Here is a 23,617-nt window from a genome sequence, read left to right on the forward strand (position 1 = left end):
TATGATTAACACTTTAACTTTGTGCTCAGAAGAGGGTACCTTTTTTCAAAGTGGCCACAAGACTCTTTAGCGATGTTCCTGGTCAGTTCACGCCACGCCACGCCATGCCACGCCATGGTCTAGAGTCACAGAGCGCAGCCTCTTGGAGATGGCGGGGGCGGGGGAGTGGACGTGAAGAATGGTCATGAACAGAGGGGGAAGGGAGAAGCTGGGGGTGGTGCAGGGAGGCAGGGATCGGCAAGGAAGAGTCAGGGACCAGTGTGCACACTGGTCAGCCGAGGAAAGGGGCTTTGTGGAGCCAGGGAAGACTCTGACTGCTCAGCGAAGGTCTATGTGGACCCCGTAGTAGGCACTGGCGGTGTTTGAAGAGGGCAGGGTCAAAGAGGGAGTTCAGGAAGACACGTGGATTCTTCAGGATCGAGGGAGGAAAGAGGAGGGGGGGTAAGCTAGGCGGGAAGGTGGTGAGAGGGCTGGTGATGGCAATGGCACTGAGGGGGTAGCGCCGAGGGCCAGAGGGCGTTCCCTGTGGTGTGCCTCGACCCAACAGCCTTTGCGTGCACACACCGCGGGATGGACAATCAGCCCCCAGGAAGAACCTGCCCACGGCTGGGTAGACCCGGCTTCCATTCAGAGTGAGTGTAAGGCAGCTCCATTCTACTTTCTACCACGATGGAAACGTTCTAGATCTGTGCTCTCCAGGATGGCGGCTGCTAACCATGTCAGGCTGACAAGCACTTGAAATATGACAAGCCTCACTGAAATTCTGCTTTAGAACCGTTTATCTCATGTTAATTCATTTAAATGGTCGCATGTGCCCAGTGGCCACTAGAGCACGCATCCAGGGGCGGTGATTCTCAAAGTGTGGTCTCAGGGGAGCAGGGTGATCTGCAGGAAATGCACATTCTCAGGCCCCACCCCAGCCTTGAGGATGCAGCAACTCGGCGGGTGGGGGCCCTGCACGGCTCTGGCTCACCCTCCTGCTTGGGAGCCACTGAAACAGGGCCACACAAAATTTCTGGGCTCGCTCGTTCTGGTTTTCTCTGAACTGTATGCAAGAACCACTGCTGGAGTGAAACAGGCTTTATACCAAGGAAGTGACCAGGGGACCGTGAGGAATGCACGTCCAGCTCGGCGGGCCGAGGAAGGCTGTGTGGAACCACAGAGACGTGCTCACTCCAGGCTGAGGCAGGAGAAGGAGCATGGTCAGCTTTGACATCTGAAAACCAGAAAGTGGCTGTTCATTCCGACATGTGTGGGAGACGTGCAGAAGGGAAGGAAATGTGGCTCTACGTTGCGTTCAGTGTCAAAAACAGCGAACACCCATAACCTGTGAGACGATCTGGAAAGCATGCCACTGAGCGGGCAACTCAGCCTTTGCTTCTAACGGGAGAGAGACTGAAGAGAGGCCGAGAGCAACCGTCGCACCAGAATCAGCTCGGACACTGGGTCTTTGCACAGAAGAGAGGAGACAGAAGGACTTCCAGCAGAGACAGAGGGACACACAAACGCCCCAGATGTGGCTTTGGTCACACGGGCAGACAAATTACTGCCAAAACGGCAGCCACGCCCCTAATGTAGTTGTCACTTCCCTCTTCTCTGACGCAGGCCAGCTTTCAACTTCAGCAAGAGCAGAACTGGGAGATTTTTGATACAACTGTGCTTCAAGAAGCGAAGCGAGAAACCAGGACGAAGTGTACGCACTGCGGCCAACAGACGCACATGAAAGAAAAGCCCGTGTTAAAACTTATCATCTTAACCAGGGAGTAGGAGATAAAGCTCAACACACTGAAAAGATGGCACGAGGAATTTCCAGACCAGATTGTAAAAATCTTAGTGGAAGTGATGAGACCAATAAAGAGGATGAAAGAGGAGAAATAAAAGGCCCAGGGAACCCATCTACTAGTAAAGCCAAGGCTTCCAGAAGAAAGATGAGCCTCGGGATCAGGAGAGATGAATAGGGCCCTTCACTCTTTAACTAGAAACTGCTGTTGCCAAGACACTAAGTCACTTAATCACTTAGGAGATTGTTGTGCTACCATATATGCCTCTGTTGTGGGCTAATTAATTAAAAAAACTGTCTGAAATTACTGATTTGAAGTCATCTTTTACAATAATATCTTGCCTTTTTTGTTACAATACATTGAAGTATTCTTTCACAAACATTTACCTTTAAACACTGAAGCACTTGTAAAGAGAATTACTAGAAATTACTCACTTTGATACAGGACAATGTAAGATGTTTATTTAGAATGTGGCTGACTCCTCTGATGAGTGCTGATAACTGATCAACTTCCACGTGTTACAAATACGAGTTGTGATTATCCCATCCTTTTTTAAGATGATGTAGGCTAAGCTTATTATAATTACCACCTGCCTTTCTGGTTACTTTCATATTTAGGGAATACAGAACGATGTTCTGGGGCTTAGAAATTACCTAATATTATATTAAATGAAGTTTTCACAATTCTCAAAATAATTCAGAATTTAATAAAAATTAATGTTGTCTTTAATCAGCAATTCAAAGTAGACTCTTTCCTGCCTCCTGGATAAATGTATACCTGCAACCAACCACTCCTGAAGAAGGAGAACACAACAGTTTTGAATGACTCGATTCATGGATACAGTTACTCCTTTAAATGTTTTCCACTGTGAATAACAGGGCCTTTTAATAGGTGATCTTGGAGGTTAATGGTCATATTACTTGCTAACAAATTATTATTTGGGCCAGAAGTTCCTGAACATTTCTAACTGAATTTCCCAAATATCTCATGCCTCTAGTTGACTGAGCATTATTTATTATTTCATGCAGAAATTCTACATTAGTCGCTTCATGCATATTTTATCTTTGGATTTTGGAAAACTTGCAATCTTATTAACAAAAGTTGAAGATAAGACTTTAAGGCCTTAGCGCCTAGCATTATTATTTAACTTCACATTTTACAAACCTGAAACCTGAAATATTGACATAATACTTTGAATATATTGGGTTAAATGTATTATTAAATTATAAACAAAAGAACCAGGGACTTCGTGTGAAACCTAATGTGACATACGGTTACTTTTTGAAATACACTAGATTCCAGAGGTAATTACAGTATTTCTTGAGTATAGCGTTGTGTTCGGTTATTACGGTCTCAATGGATAAAAGCATGACAGATTTCAGTTGTTCCCCTTACACTTATCCACTCAATAAACAGGCTGTGATTGCCCCAAAAAGGAAAGAACGGTTCAGCCTAGCCCCAGTCCAATTACCAAGTGGATATTAATAAAGACTCAAATTAATAAAGACTCAAATTAATAAAGAATCAAAAGGTTAGGCTATTACATATTCTTAGGTCAAGCTGTGGACGTATGCTTTGCGTGCCTACCCCTCGGGTTGCTTCTAACAGTATGGAATTCTAATTCTAACATTCTAATGCCTCCTCTCCCCAGCTGCAAGAGCATGTGATGCTGCCCTCCTCCCCGGCTGGCCGGAGTCATGGCATCAGTGACTGGAGGAGGTCTCTGCCCCAGGAGTCATTGTACATGTTGTGGTCCTGCAAAGGGTCAGAATCAACAAAATACAGTTCCCCTGCATGGACGTCAGAAAAGTTAGCCAGAAATTCATGGGGATTGAAGCCAACCCACACAGTGTACCGATAGTCTATTGTGCGTATGGAATAGCCCATGACCTTTATATCTTTTAAGCTCGGCTTGTCAGAATTCCACTGGGGAGAGTCTGCAGGCCGGGGGTACTGGCTATAGGCAACAGACTCACGGGGATTACCATGAAGATACCGGTCCTCGTCCAGGTCCTGGAATCGGAAATATTTCACAAGGCTTTGGCCTTCTCGGCACTGCGCGACACGAAATGACGGAACAGGACAGCGAGGTGGCACGTGCAGTCCTGCAAGTCCCGCAAGCGTGGGGAAGAGAGAGAGAAGTTCCACGAGGTCCGTGACCTGCCGGCCTGAAACGGGAACCGATCCAGCTGAGTGCACTACTGTACAGAAGCCTGAACAGCTCGCAGACTAAAGAAGGGAGAGCGTCTGGGCTCCACAGGTTCTTTTCTCCTTCTGAGTTTATTTTGGGCCCATGAGTTTAGGAACAACACCAACTCGGCACCGCCCCCCACAGGAGGATGCAAAACGAAGGTGCCTGCAGCCAGCTGACACTTGTAAAAACTATGTGTAATTTGGGAACCACCCGTGTAATCACTGATTCTGGCAAGGATCACCAACAGAAGCCCTATCCTTTGGGTAAAACTCGGTCAGGGGGACAGGATATTTGGAGTCTCAGCAGTCTCACCCTGCAGGTACTCCCTTCTGGATGTCAGCACGTCCCCTTGAGATCATGGGAGGCTGCAAACAACAACACATTCACCGTCTTAAGCATCCCGTAGTGTCCTGTTCCGTAGCACTAAAAACATCCACGGTGCCATGCAGCCATCCCTACTGTCCAAGTCCAGAATGCTTCTCATATTCTTCAACTGTGATCTGTCCTCATTGAACACTCCCCTCCCATCGCCTCCTCCCTGCCCCCCGCCCCTGGCAACTGCTATCCCACTTTTGGGGACTCCTCGCAGGATCACACGGTCTTTGTCCCTGTAGGACTGCTTCCTTCACTGAGCACAATGTCCTCAAGGTTCCCCCATGCTGTAGCAGGTGTCAGAATGCCCTGCCTTTCTTTTTTTTTTTTTTAATATTTAGTTTATTTATTTGACAGAGAGAGGTCACAAGTAGGCAGAGAGGCAGGCAGAGAGAGAGGGAGAAACAGGCTCCCCACTGAGCAGAGAGCCCGATGCGGGGCTCGATCCCAAGACGCTGAGATCATGACCTGAGCCGAAGGCAGAGGCTTAAACCACTGAGCCACCCAGGCGCCCCTGCCCTGCCTTTCTTAAGGCTGAGTAACATGCCACTCCACAGAGAGACCACGTGTGGCTTCTCCATTCACCCAGCAATGGATGCGGGTTGCCTCCACCTTGTGGCTACTGAGCATTCATGGACAAGTTTTTGCTTGAATACCTGTGTCTAATTCTATGGGATATCTACCTTGGAGTGGAATTGCAGAGTCACGCTGTAACCCTACATGTAACTTTGTGGGGACCCACTAAGCCACTTTCCACAGTGGCTGCACGATTTTACCTCCCCACTGGCAATGGCAGGGTTCCCCTTTCTCCACACCATGCCCGTGCTGTAGAGTCCTATTTATTTAGCGAATGGGAATGAAACGACATCTCACTGTGGTTGATCCATCTTTAAAGTCTTAATCCTACACTTTATATTACTGTCAAAACCACGGGCTTTGAGCCATCACTCTGGCCTTCTTGGATCTTTAAGAGTTTGCTTTACACGGCCCAATTTTATTCCTGACACATCTGATAAGTAAAAGAAAAAGAAAAAAAAAGTAAATAAGCTTAAAAAGGATACTTTCTACAATGGCAAGACCTGGTTGACCTGACCACCTCCATCAGGTGATCAAATCTGGCACCACTGACAACGGCAAAGGCCACCATGAAGCACCCTCACTGTGACGCGCTGGGAGCACGCGAGCGCACGTGTAGTGCACGTGTCAAAAATGTTTATCCTGAATCTAGTCATGAGGAAGCAATGAGACAAATCCAGACTGCGGGCTCCTGCCCAACGCAGTTACCTAAAATACTTGTAGAAAGATGAGGTCGAGGAGAAATGGGGCCCCAGATCACGTCAGGCCTTGTCGGCCACTATAAGGGCTTTCACTCAGAGACAGGAGCATAGAAGGCTCCAGAGCAGGGCTGTGACACCACCTTACTCAAGTTTTAACAGGATCACTTGGCTACTGTGAGGAGGAAGAACTCCGGGGGACCAAGGGCACAAGTAGGAAGACTTCGGGAAGCTATTGCCGGAATCCAGCAGGACACGGGGCGGTATGACCCTTGGTGGCAGCATGAGATGGTAAGAAGCAGTAGGGCCAGACTGAATGGAGAGCGACGGGCTTGCGGACAGACTACATATCACATATGGAGGGTGGGAGACAGGCAGGGGCTGGGAGGACTCCATAGTGAGCACGGCCATTCCCTGAGAGGGGAAAGAGGGTCGAAAGAAAGGCTTACAGCTTGGGGCATGCCCAAGCTAGATTGGCCAAGTGGAACAGCCTGTTGGAAATCCCAGTCCAAAGTTCAGGGAAGAGCTAGAGGCTAGAGATAAAACTGGGAAATAAACTGGGAACAGTGCAGCTACGTGAATTTACGACTTGCTGAACACGTCCCCAGAAAACTTTCAAGAAAACATCTCAACCTGTCAGATTTCTCCAAGCAAGCAAAGGCCTATAATCATGCCTATGGTTTGAGCTTTTTATCAATGACTTGAAAGAAGACAGAGCGTGAAGCACACAAAAATCAAATGTAGAGAAAATAAAACTGGGCCCTATAAAGCAAATCTGGAAAGATCCAGAAAGACCAGAATGATGGGCCAGAACCAAAAAAAAAAACACAAAACAGAAAAACCAGAATTCGATATAAACGGCACGATTTAGATGTTAAATGGATTTAGATGGATTAAATGCAGAAGTACAAAAAGCGGGCAACCTGGTTTCGCAGAGTTCATAGAAAAAGTACTCTAAACTCATACACAACTTGTCTCTGTGCTAAGCAGATCACCTCAGGAGAGAACAAAGAACCCACACAGGTCACCCATGCAGCCCCAAGGGGTATCTCACTGCAGGGACATTTCTGGAAATGCTTTCTCAAGCTGTAGCTTTGGGGAAGGCAGAGACCAGGATAACCGTGGGTCTACCACCGTGAAGGGCCTGCGGGCGTGGGGGTTTCAGCCTAGAGAAGGCATCAGTGTCATCTTCAAGGCTGGGATGGACCGGCACATGGAAGTCAAAGCAAACTCGCCCTTCACTGTGCTGCTCAGCCGTCGGCCAACCCTTCCTCCGAGCTTTGGAGCACACCGTGGTCTCTGGCACGACAGTCCTCCTCGTCCTGGGGATGCCACCTACTCCTTTGTCCCTCCCCCTCTTCCAGGCTCCTCTAGGCCCAGACCCATAGGTACTCAGGAATGCCAACCCCGGACAGGAAGACGGACCGAGTAAGCCCCTGGCTGTGCATCGGGGAGGGGTGTGCATCGAAAGCAGCGGGAGTCTCCTATCAAGCAATGTCACTTCAGCATACTTTATACCTGGCTCCATCAACTCCAGGATGGAATCGAAAGGGTCGATGTAAGGGAAAAGCTTCTCGCCTGCCTCCGGAAGCGGAGCTGTCCTCCCAGGAACATAGAACATCAAGGGTACGCGAGTGGCGACGTCAAAATTGCTGTATTTGGCCCACTCTCCATGTTCACCGAGCGCCCATCCTGATTCATAAAAGCACAAAATAACAGAAAACAAATAATGACATCACAGCTCATTCATTTTCAATACCATTTCATTCCCTGTTGTAGAGACCAGAGGAAGCAAAGCTCATCACAGAGAAGGAATTCCTCTGCGATTACCACAGAAAAGGTGATTTCTCTAAATACTGCTTTATTTGAAGTTAGACATCTTTCTTGAATGAGGAAACCTCTAAAAGGAAAAAAAAAACATACTAAATTCCTAAAACAAAACTCTCTTCTTTAAAAGCAACTGACGTGGGGCACCTGGGTGGCTCTGCCTTCAGCTCAGGTCATGATCCCAGGGTCCTGGGATCGAGCCCCGCATCAGGCTCTCTGCTCAGCGGGGAGCCTGCTTCGCCCTTCTCTCTCTGCCTACTGCTCTGCCTACTTGTGATCTCTGTCTGTCAAATAAATAAGTAAAAATCTTAAAAAAAAAAAAAAAAGCAACTGACGTTTGCAGCCAGCTCTGGCTCCCAGGGCCCGGCCCTACCCACCAGCCCGCACACAGGCCAGGCCTCCCCTGTTGAGAGGAGCTCCTCCTGACAGAGTGGGGGCAGGGCCGCTGTCCTGTCCCGCCTTCTCTGGACACAAGTCCCACCGGGGCTGTTTTCCACCCAAGGGCGCGTACCCGCAAACCGTGAGCAGTGACGCTACTGCACTCTCTCCCATTTTATAAGGCAAAGATAACTTGTTCCATTTTAAAAAATATACCACAGACCAAAAAAATAGAACTTGATTCCAGGCCCTTAACCTTCATGAAAAATACAACCCTCTTCCCCCGGACTGAAAACACTCCTCACAAAAGACAGCTTGAACGTTCCCCCTGGAAACGTCTCACGTTCCATCTGAGTGCCCTTTTTGATATAAAAAAATATATAAAAGAGATTGCACGTTGAGTATTTCATGTTATACAATAACCAAAGCTACATAAAGCTGCCATGTACGGAATGGAGAGGCTTCTGTGGTGCAGGGGCAGGGAGTCTCAGAAGGGCCCTTCGAGAAGGGTCATTCGGAATCAACACAGCTGCCTCCGCGCAGAGAGCTTCTGAGTGGCCTTGCCTCCTTCACAGGGGCAGCGGCCTCTGTCCGCACTGGAGGAGGAAACTGAGCACTGACAAGAGGGGCCAGAAGTGGATGGCGAACCATTAGGGAGACAGCGAAACATGGTGAATCTTATGTACATAACAAAGTAATGTGGGTCTTGACAAGGCTTAAGGTAGGCCCGTGAGAAATCACACAGAGGACTGTCTGTGACATTAAGTGGAAACAGCAAATGAGGGGACAAAAGAGTTGATAAACACAATCAATCCCGCCTTGTTCCGTGACTATATATTCCATACACACTCACGCGCACACGCACCACAGCCACGTGTATATCCACAACCAAAGGCTAAAAGACAGACCCCAGGTCTGCCGGCACCAGCTCGCTCCGGGCAGGTGGGATAAGAGGGCAGGGTGCCCTCGCCCTACATCATATGCTCTGTGCCTTTTCGTTTTTACAACGACTATGTTGACATCGTCCCATTGCACAGTTGACGATACTCAAGAACTGTTGTCCTCCAAGTATGATAATGGTAGTGTGGTTATGCTTCAGAAGAGCTGATTTTTTTTCTATATTTTACTTATTTGACAAACAGAAATCACAACTAGGCAGAGAGGAAGGCAGAGAGAGAGGAGGAAGCAGGATCCCTGCAGAGCAGAGAGCCCGATGTGGGGCTCGATCCCAGGACCCTGGGATCATGACCTGAGCCGAAGGCAGAGGCTTAATCCACTGAGCCACCCAGAAGAGCTGTGCCCCAGAAGAGCTGAATTTTTTAGAGATACTATTCAGAAACCTGAACGACCCGGGATTTGCTTCAAAAGAGCTTGGGGGTAGGGGAGCGGGGAGGATGAGACAAACAAGACCACTGGGAGTGGGTCACTGGGGAGCAGGATGGTGGGGACTGGAGGTGGTTGGTCATCCTCTATTGTTGGACATGTTAAAATTTTTCAAATTAAGAAGAATCTTCTTAAGTAAATTGTTTCCATTTTTGGAAAAAGTGGGAAATTGCCTGAAAAGAGAGAAAGCCTTGCCAGCCCCAGGCTCTCGGCAGAGAGAACTGGGACTGGTGGTGGAGGAGTGAAGTCGGGTCTGAGGGCCTTGTTGGGCCGTGCCAGGACTGTTCTGGATCCTCCCAAGAAAAACAAAATACCCTCCAAGCCTCTAGATTGGAAGCATGGGTTAAAAGGGCACCCCACGCAAATTGAGGGTTTGCGCTGAGTTCATCAAGGATAAAAAAGGTTGCTATGAGGTCCCCACTCCGGCATCCAACATGGTCCTTGGGCCTCTATGGAGAAAGGTCCCAGGCCATCATAAAACAGGCCATCATAAAAGCACCCCAAGACCCCAGACTTGGGGTACTGCTGATTCCTGAAAGAGAACACGCTTCTGTTTAAGGCAATCTAGAGAAGCACGTTTCCCAGAGAAGTCCAGCTGCCCTGATCGACTCCCCAGGGCACTGGAAAATGCTTACCGTGATCGGAGACAAATGCGACGATGGTGCTGTTGGCCAGCTGGAGATCATCCAACGCACTCAGAAGGTGGCCAACCTGCGTATCCAAATACGAAACGGAAGCAAAGTAGCTCTGACGGATTTTCCGCTGCACGTTAAAGGAGGAGGAGAGTGAGTGTGACTTGAACCACAGTGGCGCGCACAGAGCGGTGTCACCTGAGTGCGCCTCCGCTGACACCGTGACTCTCTCAGCCAAAACGTAAAGCACATTTCCCCACCATCTGTGCCGCTAGGCCCACATGCTCCTGGTGAAATCCGGGGTCCACAGCAGATCCAAAAGGAAGATTCTTTTCCAAACAAATGAGATTTCACTGTAGGGCACAGGTCACAACGGACAGATGTGCCACTTATGTCCCTTTGTGTCTCCTTCACCTATTCTCATGGGTCCCAGGAGATGACCATGTAAACTGAAACACATCCCCCAGTCACTCCAAACTCTACTGAGGGGGGTGCCAAGGACCCCATGAAGCTGTGCTCCTTCCTCAAGGACCAGAAACCGGGGGGCTCAGAACAAGACAAATGTTCTGAGATGTGGCCGAATGACCCCAATCTCTCCCTCTATCCCCACACGGCTTTCTTCCCACATGTGTCTCTCTCCTCTTCCTAAGAGGACACCGGTCCTATGACTCCAGTATGACCTCATCGTAACTAATGCATCAGCAATGACCCTAGTTTCAAACGAGGCCCCCTTCTGAGGGGCAGGGGGTCAGGACTTTAAGTTTTTGAGGAACACAACTGAGCCCATAACAACATCCACTTTCCTTTAACTACTTTTTAACCCAGCAGGACAGCAACTGCTTATCCTCAAAGATGGTGGCAGTCATGTGAGGCTCATGTCTAACGGCCGCCCAGCAGGCAGGCAGAAGAGCAATGGAGGGACCCAGGCTGGAGGCCAAGGGAGGCACTGAGGTGATTCAAGGCGAGATGATGCAACCGGGGCTGCACGTGAGTGAGAGTCTGACCACAGCCCAGAGCACCTGCCGTGGGCTTGAGATGAACAGCACTAAATCCGCACTGGCCACACGGGAGCAGCTCCACAGACGCTTGTTGCGTGAACAAAGTGAACCCAGACCCACTCAGGTGGTCATGAAAGATGAGCAGATGGAGCAAGGGGGCAACGCGGACCTGGGAGGAAGGACAACCAGCACGAGTGTGGGCAGTGGGGGGAGCCGGCAGGGAAGGAGATAAGGACTCCCAGGCTGACTTCAGGTTTCCGGTTCAGCTGGGGGCACCACTCAGTGGCAGGGGGAGCACAAGGAGAAGAGGAGGAGAAGGAGGGGTGGCGCGGCCCCAGGAGCCTATGAGGCAGAGGGCTCCATGGGCACGGGGGCGGCAGTGACCCTCAGGGACAAGTGGACAGACGTGTCTGAAATCAGGAGCAAGACTGGGACAGGAGGGGAGAAGGGGAAGAAAGCTTCCAGCGGAGGCCCTGGGGCTGACCCAGCGGACAGAGCCTCCTAAGCAGCAGACACAAAAAGAGCGGTCCGCTGTGTGGAGGGGGGCAGAGGGGGTCCAGGCGGAGGACATGTCCAGGAGGAGTGGCACCGGCCAACACTGAGAAAGCAGCAGGGACTCTGGGAAGGTTAGGACCCATGAGGATGAATTCTATTTGCCACGGGGGTCAGTGCTGACCTAGGTGAGAGCACTGAGTGGGCTGGGGAGGCAGGAGGCTGGGCAGAAGCGAATGAAGAACGGGCAGATGCTAAGGCCACATCTCACTCCTTCTGCCAGGAAGGGCAGGTGAGGGCACGGTGTCATCTGCTGAAAGATGGAGAAGAGGGGCGTAAAGGACAGGAGGTAAGTGGCTCAGAGTGCGGAGTTCAGAGCAGCCAAACGTGCCGAAAGTCCTGAGCAGAAAGCCCTCATGGATGGGCTGCCGGAGCTGGAGGCTGGGCCCGTGTATGTCCACCTCAGCACCACACGGACTCAGCCCAGCAGTCTCAGGACTTGGGCTTGAGAGCGGAATGGTGGCCGGACCATCCTGTGATCGGGGCACAAGTGGAGCGAGGGGCTGGCGAGAACAGTAAGCCTTGCGCAGGACTGAAGCCCAGAGGGGACCTAGACCCGGGGTAGAGAAGTCCCCAGTCATGATCCCCAGGAGGCATGCAGGGACCGAGCATGTGGAGTGAAGCAGCTGTGAGAAGAGACTGTGAAGAGGGTGGTGACTGCAGCCCGAGGAGGAGCCAGCCTAGGAGGTAACCCAGCCCCGAGGGTGGGCCCTGAGGTCACTGGCTCCTGTGGAGCACAGCAACAGTGCTGGAGGCTGAAAAGGGCAGAACCGAGAGGCTCAAGAGTGCAGGGAGATGCGGCCTGGGCACAGAGAGCTGTGAGCCCCCCCAAGCTCCAGGTGCACATGGGGCAGGGAGCAGGACACAAGCACACCAGGGAGGTCCTCTGGGCAACAGCACCAGTGGGCAGGGGCGTGGCAGGGAGAAAGGCATCTGTCCTGGACGCTTTTGCAGGTCCACTGAGCTCCCTGCTGGAAATCTCTCGTCACCTTATCTCTGTTTTATAGATAAGGAAACAGGCTCAGAGAGCTCAAGGGACCTGCCCGGGGGCTGTGCGGCTGGGGTAGGGGAGAACCGGAATTTGAACCCAGGCTGTTCTGAGCCAGTAAGACAAAGCACAAGGCCCTGGCATTCCGTGTGTCCGGGAGGGAATTCAGACTCCCCAAGGCCCCGACTGCATGCTCAGGGGCAAGTTACCACACCTCCCTGTTGTCTCCCCACCCGGACGACCTGCTGGTCACGAACCTCACTCAGCCTCCACGGGGACTGGAGGAGAGAGCACACAGAAAACACTGAGCATCCTTCCTGGGACACAGTCCATTTTAAAGGGACATTTGAAGCGACCGTCACTAACAAGGTATCTGGGTGCAGTCTCGGAGATGCCACTCAAACAAGCCTGCTCTCAGAACCCCCGTAACGGGAAGTCAGGGACGGAGCCACGGGAGGAAGCTGCTCCTTTGCTGACTCTCACTGCCGCCAGGCGAACCTCGGGAGCCCCACGGACACGAGGACGCACAGTCCTCAGACCCTGAGCCCTCACTGTCCGACCAGCTCTGAGTGGCAAGAAATGCCTGGATGTTTCATCTGGTTTTGAACTGTACCCTATGGCAGTGTTTGCAGGCTTCCGCGCGCCATCGGAACTGCCGGGGGCGCTCTTGCAAATGCCAGTCCTCAGGCCCCACCTCCAGCTCCCAGTCCCCTAAGGCTGCGCTTCCAACAAGCCTTCATGGGGATTAGGATGCAGGGGGTCCAAGAAGCACCCTCTGAAACCACTGCCCTCTACCTTCCACTGCAGGCTGCCTATGGAGTCTTCACACAGAGACCAAAGGGCAGGGCTGCATGTGGAATATTCCAGAAAGAACGCTGGTCGGCATGTTTTCCGCACTCCAGAGAGAGGGTGACTGACAGGTCCGCTGAGGAGTTGAACTCTGCGGCTACTCCAACTGCAACATCCAGAGAGCACTGGCCACGTCGGCGGCCCTGCCCCCTCTGTATCAAGGCCCCATTCCCCGTACCACCCCTCAAAAGGGATGGGTGCCTGCGTAGGCTTTCCCACAGAGGGGCCGTGTGACCGAACATTCTGGGCTGCAAGGGAGCCGCCCACCACTCTACAGTAGATGGACGGTCACGTGGATTAAACAGCATCTCCCATGATTTAGTGGCGGGGTGTCCCAGCCTCCTCCTTCCCCCAGGGCTCACTCCCAGCCCATCACCAAACCTCCAGATGCTCCCCTTCTTTGCAAGAGACACGGCCTGGGAGACGATATCCACCCAGCACTTCCCATCCCCTAAATTCCTCTAGACCACCCCCACCCCAGAGCCTCATGAGACACCTGGCACGGAGAAGAGTCTCAGTGAGACACAACGGGTGGGGCGGTGTCTACGGAGAAAAGTGGTGTCAACGATGGTGTCGTGCCATTAAGTACCCAGCAATTCCCCCAAATATGCCCTTGGTACCTGAAAATCCACAGGAATTGGGCCATAGGGCACACTGAGGTTCAAGGCCTGGACGTCCTCCCCGCTGCCTGATGTCCATCCAGGGGTTGTAGGCCACGGGAGGGAGGCCAGCAGGGACCTGGGGATCGGGAGCCAGGGTGATGTTCTCCAAGGGATACAGCTTCTGAAACTCCTTGGGGGGCAAAGCGCACAAAGACAGCAGCTTGTCATTCTTCCAGCAAAGGCACAAAGCTGGGACTCTCCCAGTCTTTCTATTGCCTCTTCTCCAGGCCTGGGATGCGTTTACATGGTGGCTCACTGACACTCCCCAGGCACTTCCCCCTACCTGCAGGTCAGGCCTAAGGTCACTTCACAAGATGCCAATGGTAATGAAATCAAGCCACTTGTTTCCTATAAACCGAGCAGCAGCAGCTCTCTTTTTTCATACAAATCAATGTCCTCCTATTCCTGTCCCCACTTCCTACCTCCCCTTCAGCTGGAAAGGGTGGATGGGGTGTTTCCAATTCCCAAAACCTCCCTCAGGTTTGGCAACTCCCCGGGAATGCTCACAGAACTTGACACAGTCCTACCTGCAGCTACCAAACACAATCAGCAAAGGGCAAAGCCACATGGGCGAAGTCCAGAGAAAACCAGGCATAATCTTCCAGAATCCTCTGCAGGTGAAGTCACACAGGATGTGCTTAATTCCCCCAGTGATGGGTTGTGTGACAACGTGCGTAAGAGGCTGTTGCCATGGCAGCTCATTAGAGCCTCAGCACACGGGCTGTTTACCGGGGCTGCCCGCCCAGGCCCCCTCTGCCGGCACAGATCGACGCCACAGACTTGACGCAGAAGAGCAGGGCCATGCGTAAACAGTGCGGGCACAGAGAGCCACTCCTCGCTTGGGGAGTGGTGCGAACTCTGCCAGGATCCACGTTCCCAGAGGCCAGCCAAAGGCCAACCTTGCAAGCAGGCCTTGCTACGGAGAGCAGCTAGGCTGGCTAGGGGAGCTCCTGTCTGTATGAGAGGAAGAACTGAGTCTCCCTCCATCAAAGGGGGGGCAGATCTGGCTAGGAAGGTGAGATCCCCTGGGCCAATCTATCAAAGCATCAAAGAGCACACCTTTGGCTCTCTACTCCCACCACGAATGAGGGGCATTCTTTACAAATTCAAAAGAGCGGGCTGCTCAGGCCCAGCGAAGACACAACAGGGAGAAACTGAAAAAGATTTTTAAAAAGAAGGGACCATACACTCTAAATGATGGACAGGAGAGCACAGCATTCAGGGTGGCACCGAGCAATGCAGTGCCCTGTGTGGGAAGGGTCTGACATGCCCCTCCTGGAACTGTGCCCCAAGGACTGTCCCTTACTGCAGCCATTGGCGGCCAGCTCTGGCTGACTTCTCTATGTTGATATTCCCAGCTAACCCAATATGTGCTCCCTGAGTTCAAGGAAAAGAATAAAACCTTCCAGTGGGGAGGGAGGAAGCCAAACATTTCCAACAGGATTCTTACACGCCTTAAGTCTACTTCTTAGCCTCAACCTCTGAATCCCATCTTCATGCCACTAAGTACAGTGGTGCCATCGGGCAGCCCCGGTGACCAGGGACAGCAGGACATGCCCCCACTAAACCAACCCCTCCTGTAACAAATGACACAGCTGTCACAGAGGTGTGGGGTCAGCCCTAAGGCAGCGCTTCACCTTGGGGTATCTGAAGGGGATGTGTGGCTTATGATACCCAACAGCCAGGAAGAAAGGGCGGGCCGATGTTTTCATCTTTTCCAACAAGCGTATCGCTTGCTCGGTGCTCTGCTTGTCAGGCAAGGTGCCCTCCGGCACATCCGCCACGTCCACTGGGCAAAGCAGGTTGGCATGGAGTTCCCCATCTGGCCCCCTGCATGTCTTTCAAGACAAAACAGTGCAAGTCAGCTCTTTAAATGCAAGGAAGAGAAGTCACGAATGTGGCATACACAGTGGATTTCGCATTCACAGCAGCAGCCCTCGAAGCCCGCCTCACGCGTGCTGGCCCGGCATGCACAGTTGAGAGCTAAGACAGAGAAGCATCTCCTCTTTCCTAGGCAGAGGCCAGAAACCCAGCAGCACTTAGCTTCTTGCTGTTAATCTTCTGTCTCCGGGTCATAATTAATTAAAGGAAACCCATGGAAACTAATGATCAAAACAAATCTGTCTCTGGCTCAATAATTTTAAAAAAAGCCAATTACAAAATGGGCAAAGGACTTGAACAGATCTCTCTCCAGACAAGATAGATAAATGGCCAACAAGCGCATGTAAAGATGCTTCGTGTCATTATTCATCATAGATATGCCAATCAAAACCACAATGAGATACTGTCCCACACGTGCCGGGATGGCTCAAATTTTTAGAACTGGACATGACAAGTGCTGGCAAGGATGGGAAGAGCCTGGACCCCTCCCTCACACAGGGCCGCTGGGGGGTGTGAAATGGGGCGCTGTGGAAAACACTCTGACAGTTCCTCAAGCAGTTAAGCAGAGTGTCATTATGTAACCCAGCAAGTCCACACCTGGGGGGACAGCAAGAAAAATGAAAACCTAAATCTACACAAATACTTGACCTAGCAATTCTACCCAAGAGAACAGAAAACCTAGGCCACATAAAAACACGTCCATGAATGTTTATAGCAGTACCGTCGATAGTAGCCACGGAGTGGAAATAACCCAAGTGTCTGACAACTCACGAATGCATTAAAAAAAAATGCATTCTACCCATACAACGGAATATTATTTCACTATAAAAAGTAACAGGGCTTTGCAATACCTGGCTGTCTCGGTCAGCAGAACATGCAACTTTGGATCCCAAGATTGGGGGCGAGAGCCACACGCTGGGTGTAGAGATTACTTAATAAAATCTATAAAAAGAAAGCAATGAAGTTCTGGGGCTCCTGGGTAGCTCAGTCAGTTAAGCGCCTGCCTTCGGCTCAGGTCATGATCCTGGGATCCTGGGATCGAGTCCCACATCAGGGAGCCTGCTTCTCCCTCTCCCTCTACCTGTGGCTCCTCCTGCTTGTACTCTCTCTCTGTCAGATAAATAAATCTTTTTCAGAAAAAAAGATCCCAACATCTGTCTCTGCCAAGTCATGATCACAGACAAAAACTACAAACTTCACTATATAACCAGCTTGAAAGAACGTGGGTGTATGCAGCAGTTAACCCGAATCCTGCCAGACGGGAAAAAACTGCTCCTCTACAGAACAGTGCCCTTTTCACATCCTTACCTTGGTGTTTTCATACTTTTCAGAGGAGGGATGATAAGGTGGAACAGACCAGCTAAATGGAGAATCATCACTATAATTGGAAGATATTCCTGAAGGGGGGAGAAAAGAAAGTCATTAAATAAAACTGAAGGGTCCTCAATGCCTTCCCCGCCCCAAATTAAAACTCGGTGAGCAACTACAGAAGTATCACCCTTTCTTTGGGACTTATTTCCTCATCTATAAAATCAAGAGCTCAGGCAGATGATGAGAAGTCCCCATGAAAGCCAACTCTCTAGGTTTCTAGTTGAGTACTGAGTACTGAGCATGTGACCTCCTGGTCCCTTGAGCCCTGGCAATCTATGCGAGGCTGTACGGAAGAAACCCAGAAGGGGAGGCTCAGCCAGCCTGTTCCAATGCTGCGGCCCCACAGAGCCCTCCCTGGATGGAGCCTCTCCCCCAGAGCAGAGGCCGCACCAACGCAGGCCAGGTGCAGAAGGGGAGGCTCAGAGAAGGCCAGTGCCTTGACTGACACCAACCACAGAATGGGTGAGTGAGCTGGGACTCAACCCCAGGCCTAAAGACCCCAGGTTCAGTGCTCATTCATGAAGCAGAAACCCACTGCCAAGCTCAGCAGTCTCTGGTGTGTTCGGGAGGAGAAAAGAACAGCAAACTACAGAAGGATGGCCGGCTGTCTAGAGAACAGAATGCGGTGTGACTGGGGAAGCCACAGAGGCGGGGGGCCAAGGTAGCATGGGCAGCGAGGGCCACGGAGACACAGTGAGGCTTGTGTGGGAGCAGAAGGGAAGGGGCGCCTCGCGGGGTGAGACAGGAGGAGCAGGAAGGGCAGTGTCGGTAGAACCGCAAGAGAAAGAGCGTCACCAGCATAGTGACCGCTGGGGCTCCACCAGGGAGCGCCAGGCAAGGCGAGACTGGAGGGAAAGGGGCAGTGGGTGGCGGGCTTATCAACACAGCAAGTATAGTGGAAAGAGCAAAGGAGGCCAACAGACCCAGGTTCAAATCTCAGCACTGCCCCTTATTACCCACGCAACCTTGGGCAAGCTACCTGACTTCTGCAAGCCTCGAGTTCCTCCTCGGGAAATGAGGATGATGATAAAAATGATAAAAACCCACCCTGCCTGCTGCTGAGGAGGGGGCTGCGGGAGCGGCCAGCACCAGAACTGGCAGGGAACTGGCATGGATGGATGGTGGCTGCTGTTTTCCTTGAATAGGTCCCTGCCTCACAGACAAGGTCATGAGAACAGGGACTTCCCAGACGAAAACCACGTTTCCACAAGGACTACAGGCAAAGCTCTCGTTCTCTGGCCAAGACACAGCACTGACAGCCTGACGTCACAACCTAAGAATCAATGCCACTCGGGCCTTCCTTAGCCTCCCTTCCTGAAACACGGCCTTCCCTCTGCCCTGCTTTCTCTTCTCCCCGAACTTGTCTCTCCCCTCCTTCTGTGCTCAGGCGAGGGCCGTCCAGGATGTAAGCGCCAACTGCGGAAAGTTCGGACAGTGGGTTTTTGGTGACATGACAGGATTCCTGACAGATTCTCTTTCCAAAACTTGGCCTGACTTAGCCCAGCCAAGTGTTATCCTCAACCTGGACCAGCCAGCTGGGTTCCGGAAGGCTGCTGAGCCTGCCTGTGTCACCAGCGAGAAAAAGGAAAGCTACTGAAAATGTTCAAGTCATCGCCCTTAGCAATAAGCACAATCATTGTATGAAGTGGGCTTTCAACCCACTCTCACACCCTTGAACCACCGGAACTGCGATGCTACTCTGGGAGGTAATCCAAGAAGCTATGACTCATTTGCCAGAGAACTAATCTGAAGCAGAGAGGAAGAACAATCTGTCCAAGGTCAAGTGCACAACTATGAAGTGGCAGAGCTGGGACTGGAACCCGGGAGCCTGGATCCCTGGGTGGGGCCACTGCCCACCGGTTCCCTCTGCAGAGGCGTTCGTTCCAGCAGTACGTGTGACAATGGAGACCTGAAATCAACGTGACACTCAAGTATGTGAGATGCCTGTGCGGTTGCTAAAAGTGATATGCAAAGGGGCGCCTCGGTGGCTCAGTGGGTTAAGCCTCTGCCTTCGGCTCAGGTCATGATCTCAGGGTCCTGGGATTGAGTCCCAAATCGGGCTCTCTGCTCCGCAGGGAGCCTGCTTCTTCCTCTCTCTCTCTCTCTCTGCCTGTCTCTCTGCCTCCTTGTGATTTCTCTCTCTCTGTCAAATAAATAAATAAATTATTTTTAAAAAATAAAATAAAATAAAAAATGATTGTATGAAGGGCAGCCAAAGGAGGAAAAGTCTGTTTAAAACATTCACAACATAAAACTGTATATAAAGGAAAATCTCAAATCGGAAGAAGACTATGCCTGGAATAAGGGAACATCAAACTTCAACCCTCCTCGGTGTGGTGCGATTATGAGCAATTTATATCTTTCAGTTTATACTTTCCTTCCCTCCCCCACTTTCTGTCAAATAATCATGCATTACTTCAAATAAGTTTTTTTTAAGTTTTAAAGTCTTTTTTAAAGTTTAAAACACTTCTGAAGTCTTTAAAGTGTTTCCGCATTCTCATTTTGGCATCAAAAGAGCCAGTTTATCAGCCCCCCCCCCCCAGCTTGCAGCCCTCTTGCTAACCTGACTCACAGCTGATGGGCAGCCCCGCCCAAGTGCTGCCTCTTCGCTGGCAAATCCTCAAAACCGCCCTGCTCTCCCTTTACTGACAGGGCTCCTGAGGCACAGAGAGTCAGTCAGGGGCAGAGCTAGACTCGCACCCAACACTGCTGCCTCCCCAGCCAGCACCCTTCCTTCTGCCTGAGAAGCCGAAGGAAACAAATGCCACTGTGACTAGTGGCCTACTACACTTTTTCATTTTTGGTAAGAACATGAAGCTAAAGTGAGAAGTAGGATTTTGTACCAAGACACCAGTGACTAAGGAGGTGCCCCCCCCCAGCCCCAGCAGGCCTCTGCAAAGCCAGCTGCACCTCCAGAGGGGGATTCCAGCCCGTGGGCACAAAACACAGAGGAATCCAGATTTTGGACACCAAACAGTACCAGGGTGAAAGACTTTTCCAACCGACATGGTCACGTAGCCATTCTCTTTGAAGTACTGGGGGATGGTAGAGAAGTTTCCAGCATGTACCCTCCAGTAGGAATTGAAGTCATACAGGCGGGTGGTGTCTGGTCTCCTCCCAGTGAGGAAGGACACACGGCTTGGGGCACACACTGCTTGCTGTCAGGGAGAAGAAGCAGAGGGAAATATCCTCAGAGGCAAACAGAATCTGGATGCTAAAAGGTAACCAGGCAACCTGAAGAGTCCTCAGCAAAACAGCCTGGCAGCTGAGTCATGCAGATCAAAGCCAGCCAGTGGGATAAGGGCCTCGGTCACACACCAGGAGTAAGTATCCCCACAAAGAGGCAGGAGAGGACTCAGCCCCCTCCCCCAACCAAGCAGATGTTTGGGTCCTATGTGATGGCGTCTCACAGGTGCACAGAGGCAAGGATCTTAAAGGCAGCCCGAAGAGTGTCACCATGGCAGGCAAGGGGCATGGTGCTAGCCCAAGGTCGGTTAGCAGAACCCAGAGCGGCATTTGGCAACACCCCTTCATCCTCAGCACCAGGCAAATCCCTCTGGGGAAGAAAGCTGGGCAGGACCATCCTTAGGCATCTTAGGGTCAAGGGACAACCTCTGCCCAAGCTTGGAGGCACAAGCTTCCCTGCCAGTACACAACCAGGTTTTCTCTACCGCCATTTTCCAGACTATGCTTCCCTCTAATAAGGATTTGCCAGGCACCATCAGGGCCATCTAACCATAGCTGAAAGGACTCCATCCCCCACCCCACTGCACAAAGAACGCATCCACACCTACAGGTCCCCAGACATACCTGGGCAAAGGCGTTCTGGAAGAGGAGGCTGTGGGATGCCAGTTGGTCGATGTTTGGGGACCTTACCAGCTTGTCCCCGTAACAGCCCAGGGAAGGGCGCAGGTCATCCACGACGATTAGAAGGACATTCAGAGGAGCTGGATGGAAGGGAGGGGCCTCAGTGAGATCGCCTGCACTGACAACGAACCCCCACCCATGGTTGCTGCTCCAGTACTGAGTGACCCCAGGCTGGCCCCTACACCCTGGACAGCCCAGCCAACCAAGCCAGGGAGGGGGAGACTAGGGCAGGGAGGCTGGGAGTGGGTGCACAGAAGAAACCCTAGTTCTGGGTGGCAGAATTAGGCTCTGAGCATGGCCTCAAGCCTGGATGAAGGAGAGAGAGAGGGAGGGAAGGACAGAGGGAAGGAAAGAAAGATGGATGGCGGTGGGGGGAGGAAAGGATCGTGGGCGGGAGGAAAGGAAGAATGAATGTTAGAAGGAACAGTGGATGGCAGAGACAGGAAGTTAAGGATGGATGCAGCCAGAGAAGGAGGTAGGGAGCCCGCAATCTGAGCGAGGGCCAGGACTGCACCTGTGGTCGAGTTGCTGGACGCCGCAGACTCAAGGGAGGTGCAGACCGAGGCCAAGCCCAAGCCAAACCAAAGCAGGCACCAGCCGGCTGGCGGCATTTTTGCCCCGACGCGGCCACTCTGGGGCGACGGTGACAGGTTGCGGCGGACCGGCGGGCCACCGGCCCCGCGTCGCCAACGCCCTCTGCACCAGCCGGCCGCCGCCGGCCCAGAGGCCGGGGCACAGTGGCCCGAAAGCCAGTGCGCCTGCGTGCCTCGTCCCCGCCCCGCCCCTAAGAGGGGCGGGGCCTGGCTGCTCTCGAGGCCCGTGCGCGTGATCCCAGCCTCAGAGGGAGGGGCCGGGGTTGGAGCGCGTGTTCTGCCGCAGAGCGGGCGCCGCATGCTGAGCCGCCTGGCTGCCGGCAACTACCTTGCTGGGGAGCTCCCCGGAGAATCTTTCCGGGTGTTTCTAAAGATTTGCGATGCAACCACTGTCCTTAACCAGCAGTTTTCTGCCTCTGCCTTTGTTCCTGTTTTGCCTTCCACCTAGAAGCCCTTCCCTTCACCGTAAAAGTCACACACACTCGCAGACCAGCCCAAATGCTGCTGTTCTCCAATGCAACCCTTCCTCCATCTAAAAGGACCCCCTTTAAAAAAAGGATTTTACTCCTTTATTTGACAGAGAAAGAGAGCGAGAGAGGGAACACAAGCAGGGGGAATGGGAGAGGGAGAAGCAGGCTCCCCTCCGAGCAGGGAGCCTGATGTGGGGCTCAATCTCGTGGGGCTCCATCCCAGGATCCGGGGACCATGACCTGTGAGCCAAGGGCAGACATTTAAGGACTGAGTCACCCAGGCGCCCCTAAAAGGACCCCCTTTTTATGCATTTGTTCAACAAGTACTCATTAAGTACCGCAGATATGTATACCAAGCCCTGTTGGTGGCTCAGTATTCTAAGTCCCTGCCCTGGTGGAAACTGCATACAATAAGTAAGCAAAACAAAAACAAAAAAACAAAGAATGGCAATGGGCATGACCGGTCTGGACAAAAATAAGGTAAGGTGGAATTGCTTGTCATTGTCTGTAGGGTGGCCAGGCAAAGCCTCACCAGGAAAGTGCATTTGAACAAAACCTTGAAGGAGGTGAGGGAGCAAGCCACAGGAATGTCTGCAAGAGGGTGCTCCCACAGAGCGAGCAGCCATTGTGGAGAGCCTGTGTGACAGTGTTAGGGACAGCACAGAGACTGGTCTGGTGGCAGAGAGCTGGAGATCAGGAAGGCATCGGAGATGGCCTTCCAAGGCAAGAATCTTTCACTGTCTGCCTGGGACTGTAGGTCGAGAAGGACATCACAGTCCCTCTCTCCCAGACCCTCTGACTCACCCTCTGGGTGACACGCTAACTTTCTCCTCACAGCAGCACCGTGTAGAGCCAGAAATTAAAACACAAAGAGGCTCCATCACTTAACAGAGGACACACACCCAGGAAGTGGAGGAGCAGGGTGGGTCCCATGAGGCCTGCTTCCTCAGGAGGGAGCCAGAGCCGCGTCACTGCATGCAGCCTGCTCCCAGATGCTGCCCCACTGCCTTGCCGTTTCCTCCGGCGCGCCAGCCTGCGTGGCTGTTCACACGGGAGCCTGGGGAGCCGCGCTGCAGCATTTGCCTGCACTCCTCAGACCCGAGCATGCCGAGTCCCTCAGGGTGGGCCGGCTCCAGCCAAGGACCCAAGCTGTCAGGCCTCAGTGGGCCCCTCCGCTGTCTGTCTTCATCCTGACACTTCCCTTGTATTGGTGGCCGCTCAGGGCCTTACCCTTTCCCTCTCAAAAGTATGGCCTTCATATTTCTGGACACTCTGAGCCTGGTGTCCCCAAAGACTCCAGTGGCTGTTTAGAAAATTTCTCTTACTTCCTCTTTCCTTGGCATCTGTAATACTTTCTCATAGCAACAGATGTCTCCTGTGAGCTTGTGAACTGAGGACCTCCTTATAGCATACTTATCTTTATGAAAAAGCCACCGATAAAAAATTATTCAATAAACCCCAGGGTTAACCAAAGAAGGGAATGAAGCAAGTCACACACAGTTCCTGCCTCCAAAATGTCTGTTCTTTGTGGACTCCTTTCAAGTT

General features: G+C 52.0%; 1 protein-coding gene across 1 annotated transcript; it reads right to left on the reverse strand.

Moving 5' to 3' along the window:
• Nucleotides 1–21,761, reverse strand: IDS (iduronate 2-sulfatase). The gene is given in 10 exon segments (XM_045995062.1): nucleotides 1–3,949; nucleotides 7,140–7,313; nucleotides 9,845–9,971; nucleotides 13,849–13,908; nucleotides 13,910–14,020; nucleotides 15,528–15,728; nucleotides 17,080–17,168; nucleotides 20,123–20,300; nucleotides 20,953–21,089; nucleotides 21,524–21,761. Coding segments are annotated over 10 exon segments (1,647 nt in total). The 5' UTR covers nucleotides 21,621–21,761; the 3' UTR covers nucleotides 1–3,476.
• Nucleotides 21,762–23,617: the final 1,856 nt, after the last annotated feature.

This window comes from Meles meles, chromosome X, assembly GCF_922984935.1.
Source record: "Meles meles chromosome X, mMelMel3.1 paternal haplotype, whole genome shotgun sequence".
Classification (NCBI taxonomy): domain Eukaryota; kingdom Metazoa; phylum Chordata; class Mammalia; order Carnivora; family Mustelidae; genus Meles; species Meles meles.